The 11,737-nt window shown below is 33.9% G+C and overlaps 1 protein-coding gene and 1 long non-coding RNA gene across 2 annotated transcripts; both read right to left on the minus strand.

The window, feature by feature from the left end:
• Positions 1-1,152: 1,152 nt before the first annotated feature.
• LOC133172867 (uncharacterized) lies at positions 1,153-2,739 on the minus strand. The gene is made up of 2 exons (XM_061307700.1): positions 2,551-2,739; positions 1,153-2,409 (listed from the first exon to the last, which is right to left on the minus strand). Exons 1-2 carry the CDS (start codon positions 2,737-2,739, stop codon positions 1,153-1,155), a joined length of 1,446 nt encoding a protein of 481 aa, XP_061163684.1.
• A 425-nt stretch (positions 2,740-3,164) lies between these two features.
• LOC133172871 (uncharacterized) lies at positions 3,165-5,515 on the minus strand. Its single transcript, XR_009718972.1, has 3 exons — positions 5,067-5,515; positions 4,040-4,521; positions 3,165-3,289 (listed from the first exon to the last, which is right to left on the minus strand). It is a non-coding gene; the product is annotated as an uncharacterized LOC133172871 (long non-coding RNA).
• Between the last annotated feature and the right edge of the window lie 6,222 nt (positions 5,516-11,737).

An 11,737-nucleotide genomic window follows, 5' to 3' on the forward strand; every position in this document is an offset into this window, starting at 1 on the left:
TTGGTTTATGTTCCCTGTAAATTTTGTAAACATAAGCTGCCTAGTTAGTATAAATTTTCTTGCATTAGTCTATAAACTTTTTGATAATCCCTTGTAACCGAGCAGTATGGATGATATGAAGAAATCTGACGTTGGTAGCCATTTTATTTAATGAAGTTTAAAAAGACATTGCCCTATAACAAATATAAAGAATAAATTAAAGAAAAATACAATTTACACTATAGTTTCATAAACTTTGATAATAACTTACCGTTTAATGCAGCATACATATAAGATAGAAAAAATGATCTGTAACAAAATGAACTTTGAACTTACAGACAAATATAAGAAATTACTCTGACAACTTTAACTGCAAAAATACAATAACGTATAAACTGTGCAATTAAAATATAATGTCAAACTCAAAACTTGTATAGCAAAGTAACAAATAAATAAATATGATAGTTTCATACCACAAGATGCAGCTGATATACGCTGGATAGATATCTTCTTTATTAAATGTAATACTGCCCAATTTTGCTTAGTTTGAACGGTTACTTATACTCAAGGTAAATTAAAACTATTGGATAATGTCAAATGAACCAATGAAATTGAAGATAGAAATCGACTCAATCCGATGCGCAAAAGAATTATATTACAAAAATATTTAAGATTACTTTAGATGAAACGAAAAATAGAATGATCCCAAAACGAATAGATACATAAGAGATAAATATTAAATCTGTACTACCACACTTGTATAGGAAAGTGTGAATTTCATTCTTGTAAACAGTGCACAGATCCAAATCTTTTGCAAGATTTGTTGTTTTCTTTACACAATAATCAGAATTATTAAACTATATCTTTTTTATATTAATTTATAAAACATGACGTACTGTGTTGTTCTAAAATGTTTCAGGCGTGGTGAGGCGATAGCTGATTGTACAGGCTATGGAAAGTAAAGAAACTCATTGTAAATGCGTCACAGTTTTTATTGATGAGGGTGATGATAGTTGGTAAGTTTTCCAGTTTAGCAGGTTAAACTGTACAGAATATTCGTCAAAAATAATACATACACATGATAAACAGTAGTTCCTAGCAAAATTTAATACATGATAAATTAAGATGAACCATGTATACAAAGAGTCTCTAGGAATAACACAACTCAGTCTCTTAGTCCATCTCTAAGATTATGCAAAGTTTGTCCACAGGGCGCGTTAAAATGTTTGTCGCGGTTTTCACTTTCACTTGACGCACAAGTCCTTTTCTGTCCGGAATTGTCTCATGCACTACTCCCATCGGCCAAGAGTTTCTTGCGGCCTTCGAATCTACGACTAACACAACATCACCGATTTGAAAGTTCCTCTTGATATTATGCCATTTCCGTCGTTCCTGGAGAAGTGGTAGGTACTCGCATACCCAACGATGCCAGAACAGGTTAGCCATATATTGTATCTGTCTCCAACGTCGTCTGTGGTACACATCTGTCTTATCGAAGACTCCTGGAGGAAGGTTAGGTTTCCTCTTCATCAAAAGCAAATGATTTGGTGTAAGAGGCTCCAAGTCACAGTGTTGATCGGTGTTCTTTGTTATTGGTCGGTCGTTGACTGTATATTCGATTTCACACATTAGGGTATGAAGTCCTTCATCATCAAGTATCTGCTCCTTAGTTCTGATTATCCTCTCCCACACACCATCATGATGTGATCCTGCTGGTGGGTTGAACTGCCAGTCTACATTCTTCTGTAACATTGCAGATTGAATTTGTGCTTGGTTCCATTCTTGAATGGATCTTTTAAGACCAACAAAGTTAGTTCCATTGTCAGAATGTATTTTCTTAACTTGTCCTCTTCTTGCAATAAAACGGCGCAGGGCATTTATGTAAGAGTCTGCATCTAATGAAGCCGCAACTTCCAAATGCACGGCCCGACTACCAAGGCAAGTGAAAATGACACCATAGCGCTTCACACGGCTCCATTTCACTTTTACTTCAAAAGGTCCAAAGTAATCGACTCCAACACGGCTAAATGGTGGTTCATCTGGTGTAAGGCGATCTTTGGGTAGACTTCCCATCTTCTGCTCTCCGACCTTTGACCTCTGTCGTCGACAAGTAACACACTTTGATATGACTTTTCGAATTGCAGAAGGAGCATGAATAAGCCAATATTTTTCTCTTAGTTTAGATAACATGTGATTTCTGCCACTGTGTAATAGGTCTTGATGAATTTGTCTGATAATTAAAGTAGAAACATGATGATCTTTTGGTAAAATCACTTGGTGTTTCATCTCAACTGGAAAACTTGACTTATGTAAGCGGCCATCAACTCGCAAAAGTCCAGCATCTAAGAACGGATCCAGGCTCCTGACTTTGCTACCATGACTAACACGAAAGTTTCCTGACTCAAGGGTATTTATTTCTGTAGGAAATTCCTGTCGTTGAATGAAAGCTAGTTCTTTCTGCTTCTTTCAAATCCTGATATGAAATGACAATCTTGTCATAAGAATAGTCCTGCACTATTGCATGAGAATCGAGTCTTTTCACATTAGCACGTCATAACAGTTCTTTCGTACTTTCAAAATCCATGCCACACTGCGTTTCAATGAATACCATGACGAATAATACTGAAACAGCTTGTTAAAACAGTCTGTAGTATCTTCCTTAAAGTCCTGTGATTTTGTGATAACTGCTTTTACAGTAACTTTTTTCACCTCTGGGTCGCTATCCAACAGTTCTCTGTCAGTAAGCTGTGAAGGTGACATTGGTCAATTATCTTCCGGTTCAAACAGGAAGTTTGGGGCTTTAATCCAGTTCTCCTGTTTCAGTAAGCCATCCGCTGAGATACCTCTAGATGCGTGATCAGCTGGATTCGACTTTGTGTTAATGTATCTCCAATCAGTTGGTTGTGACCCTTCGTGGATTCCTGCTAGCCTGTTGGCTGAAATCCAAACATGTTTATCAAAAAAATATTTAAATTTCTTTGAAAACATTCAAAAGGAGAATGGATCAGTATCCACCTTGACTATCTCTATTTTTTTTAACAATACATATTGTGAGAATAGCATTTGTACCAAGAATGTTTCTATGCTATATTCAACTTGAGAGTTTATCAGGGTTTCACAAACCAAACGCACACATATCTATTTATTTGACAAGTTATACATCATAAATTACATATATCTACTTACCACCAAAGAAAACCTCTTCAATGTTTCCATTTTTGTCAACTGGGACATATTGGGTGAGCTCTTTCAGCAATCTAATGACACCCTGTGTCTTGTTCTCATCACAGTCAAATAGACCAAGGGAGTACTAAATGACAAAATGAGAGATTATGTCCCTTTATTATATCAGTTTAATGTTCCTCTGTCTGACTGAATGTTCCTAATTTCAATATAAAGATGTTGTCCCTCTTTGATATCAATGTTCCATGGAAGCAAATTTGGTCTTTATTGACAACAATGACCTTATCTAACAGAAAAATCAAGAAAAACGAATCAGCAGATTTGTTGATGTTTAAACAAGAGAACCATGGCCTTATCTCTCAGGTTTGGAGGAAGGAGGGGACACTTAACACAAGTAGTTTTCACAAGTCGTGGATATCAAATATCCAAGAACTTTCATTTTAAACTGCACAATAACTGTGTACTGTAGAAGTTGGAGATATTTTTCCGTGTAGGTCTATGTTCAAATTTTGACCCATTCTGTGGCCCCAGTGACAAGGACAATTTTGATTCTACACCATGTACACTATAATGATGCTTTCACATTGGTTTTGTGATTTTTAACTCTGTGATTAGAAATACAAATCTAAAACCCCCTTATTTTAATAAATTTCTAATTATCTCCCTTTGCAAATAGAGATTGAACCTTAACCAACATTGTTTGAAAGTCCATAATCAATGGATGTTAAATTGTTAACAAGTAAATTTGTTTGATATACTGGTAAGCTGGAGGTTCTTGAGAAGAAATCAAAAATAGGGAAAAATTAATAGACAGATTCCAGATGTACAAGAGCTTTTAGCATGTTTAGCATGGGTAAATGAACACCTCGAAATTTACCTGTGTTGTTTTTAATCCAGCATATTCACTGTACTTATGGTTTAAATGCACTGGATAGATCTTTCCAAATACATTCTGCATCTAATCAATGTTCTGAATCACAGAAGTGGCTATGATAAATGTTAGTTCCTCAATCAGCATTTTTTGTTCATTTACGGATGGTATTAACCTGTGCAGTGGAAAGTCTTCCAAATAAACAGTTTCAGGCATATTTTCTTCAAAAGGGATCCTGTCAATTACCACTAAAACATTAAACAAATGTAAGGATATTGTTTAGTGTTAAGAAGTTCGATACACAGGTATTATGGTCTTGTCCCAGTTCTCACGATTATTTGATATGTACTAGTAGTTCCTCCACTTTCAATCCATTGTTGTTTGGCTCTTAATACTGCAACATCAATGTTCTTTTCCCGTGATGAGAGTTTATTGAAGAGAGACTTGGGTGACATGCAAAGTCCCAGTTTTGCTAATCTTTCTATATCCTAAAAACAGAACCATTAAGATTGTAATGAAATATATGGAGATAACGAACAGTATTTAAGCTCAAAAGTCCATTAAACAATACAAATAGGAGCAGAGCAAACACGGACCTCTAAAAATCAGAGGTGGGATCAGGTGCCATGGAGGAGTGAGCATCCCCTGCCGACCGGTCACACCCGCCGTGTGCTCCTTTTCATGATCGGGAAATAACGGAAAAATCCGTCGACAATTTAGTGTGTAAATAATGGCCTAACAATTAGCATGAAAAACGTCAGTCAGCATTTGACTCAATGATAAATTGTATTTGCTGACAAGGTCATTGTATAATATATAAAATATATAATAGTACAATAGGGGTGAAACGATTAAGGTGGTTCAGTTACACTAAAACATACTTTTTAAAATGTTTTGAGAATTTTTTTGAATCTTTAATTTTAAGCAAATAATTGTGTACCACCAAAAAGAAGACAAAGCTATGTTGTCATTATATATTATCCTGTACATGTGTAAAGTATTCAATAAGCAATAAATTGAGATGCTGACTTACCCTTACTTTGCATCCTCCTTGAGCTAAAATGAATCCAATTTGGTACTGCAGAGAGGATATCTGGCCATTTCTTCCATGGAAGCAAGTACCAAGAGAGCTCATCAGTAGTAGAAATTTTTTTTCTGTTGGTGGAATAGGGATATCAATTGCTATGGCCGAAACAACTCTGAGTGTGTTCGGTGCTCTTACTTGAATTTCTTTGTAAAAGGAATCCCACGTAAAGCTGAAAATTCCATCATAAGTTTTTTGTTGTAAGATGGAATATGATCCACGTTTACATAGTGATTTGCACTCTGTAGAAACCAGTTTGCATGCTGCTGTGGTGACAACATCAGGATTCGATTTGCTTATTATATCTAAGATACATTTTTCTACATTTTGCCCTCTGAACACCGCACGGCATATGTGTTTGTGATGTTCCTCTAAAACAAATGATGACCTCTCGCCTCCTGCATAGTAAACAGTAACCTGATAGGACAAAATGAAGTTTAATAGAAAATACATTTGTACTGAGAGATTTACACAGTTAATCAAGAATCCCAATCTTTATATATTAACATTTTGTCTACACAAGCTGTAATGGACACTTTAACAGAAATTTCAAGAAAATGAACAAGAACAAGGCATACCTTTTGTATTGGTGTCTATAAAAAGTAGTGGAAAAGCAAACTCCTGTAAGTAAACAAAATGAAAAAAAAAATTGTCATGCACAATACATAAACAAACAACTAAAAATTGGAACGATAAATAACACCCCCCCCCCCCCCAAAAAAAAAAAAAAAACTGAAAATGATGGATTTAAGCCAAAATAAATTAATTGTGTGTTTTGTGAACCTTCAAAACTTAAAATAAGGTACTATAAGGGCCAGTACGCAGATTGGAAAGACATTCTGTTTTAATCGTTCTATTTATATTTAATACATGTAATAATACCGGTATATGAATATTTTAGCATGTTTAGTGGTGTCAATTTTTTTTACTTTAAATTAATATGATGTTATGGTGGCATAGTTCTGCCCCCCCCCCCCCCCCACTTGTTAGAAAATTGTATTGACTTGTCAGAAAATTATATCTGTTTGTCAGAACATTATGCTGACTTGTCAGATATTATGATGACAAGTAGATGTCAGTTAGTGGCTTTCACATGCTTTAGAAACAAGATACAGAGTTCCTGGACATAATGATCATTATCTGACTAATTAACATAATTATCTGAGAACGTTACATCTATAAATATCCGACAAGTGGTGGCAGAAATATGCCACCATAGGATGTTGTTCATGAAAAGTATGTGTAGGTGTTGCAAGCAGCCACAGAAACTATAATCTAAAATTTCTATAGACCACCCTCCCCTAGCCTGAGTTTCATAAAATAAAATTTTGTTAGATCACTGTCCCTTACCCTGGGGTCAGGAAACATCCATGTGACTAAAAGTTGTGTAAATATGATTCAGGACCTGGGTCATGCAGGCAAACATTATGAGGGTTATTTTGAATTCCTAAAACACACAAAGAAATCAATCTGGCTATATCATATGAACAACGTAGACAAGGAACTGAATCAAGCATATAATTTTTTGTGTGCTCAAACATAAGATGTTGTGGACTGTAACTTTAGCTATTTTGCCCACAAACATAACATCATTTCCACATTTTTTGATACTATACACATATGCATTGACCTCCTGTTCTTTTGTCTAATTTAAACAGTAACTGGGTTAGTTAAAGAACTTAATTAATACATAAAAACATATATTACCTTCACTTCCCCAATCAAACAATCAACTTCATTTTCTTTATCTGTGGTATTACAGGTGGAAAAACCAAGAGATCTCTTTGCAGATTGTTTTTTCTCCTTAAGCACCGATGAACTTGATGGAATATCAGTACATGTACTTGATATGATTTTATTATAACTTGGAATTCACAAAGGTGTACCACAGAGTAGTTAAATGGTAGTGTCTTCTGATGTTTCAGTGGTTGTTGTAATGGAGACTTAAGAAGCCTCTTCTGAGTATCTGTTTTCTTTTCTTGCGACTTTTTGCATGTTAATTGATACAGTTCTCTGACAGAAGACCGGAATTCATTCAACTCTTTCTGTAGAGTTTTTAAATCATTTTGCATCTGATTTACTTTTTTCAATTTTCCTGTAACAGGTAATACAGATTCCATTCACACTGTGTTCTGTTTCAAACTGATGCAGTACTTTTGTAATGTGCTTACATCGCTCCTCATTAATTTTTAATTTTTTGTTCAAATATTTTTTCTCTATTACTGCAACAGTTTTTGAAATTTCTGACTGCACGAAAGAAAATCCACATATAACACATATACTGGATTGATGGTATGTGTGGCGTGGTGTCACAGGACTCCTAGCTACAGCAAACAACCGGAATAAAAGTTTTATTTGTTTAAATACTACATGTACATTGGTATATACCACCAAAAAGTAATATTAAAAGTGCTTAGAAAGCTTAATCATGCTTAATGATTTCAGATAGTCAATAAGGTTTAATTAATCTCCCTAACATCTGGAAACTCATTGATTAAAATAAGTTCAAATTAGATCATTAAAATGAGCTTCATATATATCAAATAACAGGCAAATTTTGGTACAAGGTGATAATCATTGGATGATTTTGTACATTGTATCCTCCTTAAAAATTAGTAAAAATACATGTCTTTGTAAAAGTTGTGATATATATATATATATATATATATATATATATATATATATATATATATATATATATATATATATATTATTGTAACATTTCATGATTTGTACCTTGATCTTTAATGGAGAGAACTAATATAGGCCATTTTTGCCTGCTGTTCAATTCATATTCATTGTATTAATCCATATATGTATATCGTGAATAAAATACTTCTTAAACTAATCATCGTTCAATGGATCAAGTTCTTACGGTTATCATAAAGTGCCAGCATATTAATTGAAAAACAATGTAAACCTATTTTTAAAGAAAAACAAAAAAATTATTGAGACGGAATCTTAGCGTTTATCCTCTACCTAACAAAACATGAATCTCTCGTGGTAATTCAAAGTGAATGTAAAAAATTATTTTCACAACATCGAACGACCACGTGCAACGTTGAAACACGAATGATCTTGACAATGTTAATACATGTACATCTGTCGTACAACATTCATGTACATCTTACATTTCGTAGACGGATCTTTAATTACAATATTCAAAAGAATAATCAAATTTATTTGACGTATAAATCTAATCTTTACCTTATTCGACTCCAGCGTCTTGTTTGCCGGACTATTGTTGGTATCCATGTTTTTTTTTTTTTTTTTTTTTTTTTTTTTACCCCCTTTTCGATAAAATCCGAGAGTTTCGAAAGCTTCCGTTTTTTAAGACTGAAGACCAGTTTTCTGCATTTTACGACTCTTTTATGTCAAGCTCACTGGGAAATATCGTGTCGACATATGAATGGAAATAACTATTGATAATTGATTATACGGCGTCGATATATTTAAATGTCGAGATGAAGGTCACAGCAAGTGTCTTCTCATGTATAAGAAGTATAAGATTTTGAATAAATTCTTCTTCATATGAATACGAAAATAGTCCTGCTAAAAACGGGGTTCAATTGGTACCAATGGGAGTTCCAACAGGTTGTTGGAAAACCTGGTCTCCAAAAACCACATAGATATTTTCAATCAGAAACTCGGGCATCTTTTTATATCAACTTCAAAATACTTGTTGTACAATCAAAGTACTTGTGTCTTTTTGAACAAAATAATTTCGCAAATGACCAATGACAGGGTAAGTAAATTTACAAGATCCTTTATTATTGAAAAAGGAGCTGTCAATAATGTCAAATTTCACACTGGGGTATTAATAGAGAAACTGTTTACGGGGAAAATACGTACAATGCGGGCATTCACGCGCGCTGATATATAACAGGTAAGTACCGTACTCAAAGGACTTTAATAGCATTGTATTTTGATAAAATACTTCTAAACATAAAGTGTTACTTAACAATAGAATTGCTTAGTTTAATGAAGGTTGTAGGAATGGGGCCCAGAGAAGAGTGCGGATGCGTATTAGGAACACCTGTAACAGTTCACGTTACAGTAAGCACTGGCTATTAATTGCTCTTATTTTCCGGTACTTTTTTGCCTACGAGTGTTCTCGGAAACTGCTCATCATCCAGCTGAGTTTTAAAACTTTTAGGGTTAGTATGCGTACTATGTAGATCTACTCCTTGAAAGTCATTTGCAGGAACATGCCTGCAGGCGTAGGCGCGTGTAATGAGTGAAGAGACTGATATAAATCATATAGCCGTTATTATGTTCCCCAAACGAAGTTTGGGAACATATTGTTTTTACTCGGTTTCTTATTATTATTATTATTATTATTCTTTTTTATTCTTATTTCTTCTCCGGTACTTTTTTGTCCGCGAGTGTTCTCGGAAACTGCACATCCAATTGAGTTAAAACCTTTTTAGGGTTACTAGGCATGTTATGTAGATTTGCGGAACGAAGGTCGTTTTGCGCGCACGTGCACCCACGTGCGTGCGCGTGCAAAGCGTAAAATGACCAATATACATAATATAGCTGTAACTTTTATATTTTTTGATGAAATGCTTTGATACTTTGATACTCAGAATACAAGGATATATTAAAAGTGTAGACAAGATGACATGGTCAACATGCACATGCATGCACGTGCGCGCAAATCGTAAAATGACCAATTTACTTGATATAGACGTAACTTTTTTGATACTCAAAATATTTATATATATTAAAAGTGTAGACAAGATGACATGGTCAACATGCACATGCATGCATATGCATGCACGTGCGCGCGCATGCAATGTGTTAAATGACCAATATATTTAATATAGTCGTAATTTTTATATTTTTTGATGAAAAGCTTTGATATTAAGAATATACAGATATATTACAAGTGTAGACAAGATGATGTGGACATCATGCACATGCATGCACATGCGCGCGCGTGCAATGTGTTAAATGATTAATATACTTAATATAGTCGTAACTTTTATATTTTTTGATGAAAAGCTTTGATACTCTGAATAAACAGACATATTATAAGTGTACACAAGATGGCATGGTCATTATGAACATGCATGCAGGTGCGCGTGCGCGCAATGCTAAGATGACCAGTATACTTGATATAGCCGGAACTTATATTTTTGATGAAATGTTTTGATACTGAGAATATAAAGATACATTAATAGTATAGACGGGATGACATGGTCATACTGCACATGTATGCACGTGCGCGCGCGTGAAATGGAAAAAAACGATCAATATACTTCATTGCCTTATTTAATGAAGCTTACAGGAAATAAGACACCAAAAGGGAGTTGGGGAGCGTTTGGGGAACATCTGTAACGGTCCCCGTTACAATTATAACTAGTTTTTTTTTTTACATTTTTTGAGGAAATACTTTAAAACGCATACCATGAAGATACATTTGTAGATTAGACAAAATGACATGGTCAAATAAGCATGAACTCTCGAGCAATCACCTGCGCTTCGGTCTGAATGGCGGAACAAATCTCAATATTTTCCTTGTTTTATGACATTATATTTTAGAATTGAAGACGTAAGGATATATGAAAATGTTCTACATATATATTTTATATGGGAATTCTTGAAAACACGTGCAAACACGTGTGCTGCTATTTGACTGAAAATTTAAATAGTTATTACTTCCTTAGCATTCTACAAAACAACGTGAAAATGGTTCACTCCATTATATTATTTTAAAAACTGTATGCAAGGACATGCATGCACGTGTGCTGATATTTGATTGAATGATACTTCACAGGTTGTATATCGCTTTTTTCACTTTCATATGTTTATATTATAAGGCAAAACAAGAATATTGTCTATCGTGTGACTTCAAAAAAGATGAAAATTTTTAATTTGTAATTTTTAGAAATCTGGATTCTGATATTGAATATAACTGACTACATTTCTTTTCCTTCTCCTCTCAATTAAAATTTCCCCAATTAAAACTGAATAGCCATTACCATAAAAAGTTCTCTACAGGGTTTTAGATACAAAGGTAGCCAAATTTTCTATCAGAGATTAATACTTTGATGCAGAAACACTGGAATGTCCTTTATTCACAAAAATGTTGCATCAAGGATCCAAAGTTTGTATTTCTTATCGGTTTTACGTAAGACTAAAAACCGCCACTGCACTGCTCTACATTTTTTTGGGGTGCAACTCATCAGCAAAGGTATTTCATTTCAAAGTAACCAAGTTTACCAGCTTATTTGAATAATGTCATAGTAATTCAATACAAATAAAACTATCAGAAAATAATGTAAAAAAAATCCATGGTTTCTTAATTTACAATGGAAAGACTTACAGAAACTCTTAATAATCTCAAATATGCATTTTTCTAAATATTTTGTAAATAAAAAAAAAGGGAAATATATTAGGTGATGATTTTATGGTACTTAAGATCTGTATTTTGTTGATAATTGATTCATACATGATACATTTCTTTGCATCAACTTACATGAAAATATATTAGAAAGAGTCAAGTTTTCGGAATAAGAATTTAATGAAAACGAAGAATAGTAGGCATCATGCTCAAAAATCTAAATAACAACAGAAATTGTGAAACATGGACTCACGGAAAATGAAGAGGTAGA

The sequence above is a fragment of the Saccostrea echinata genome, unplaced genomic scaffold (genome assembly GCF_033153115.1).
Source record: "Saccostrea echinata isolate AGI-Se365-2 ecotype Australia unplaced genomic scaffold, CSIRO_AGI_Sech_v1 ptg000055l, whole genome shotgun sequence".
NCBI lineage: Eukaryota > Metazoa > Mollusca > Bivalvia > Ostreida > Ostreidae > Saccostrea > Saccostrea echinata.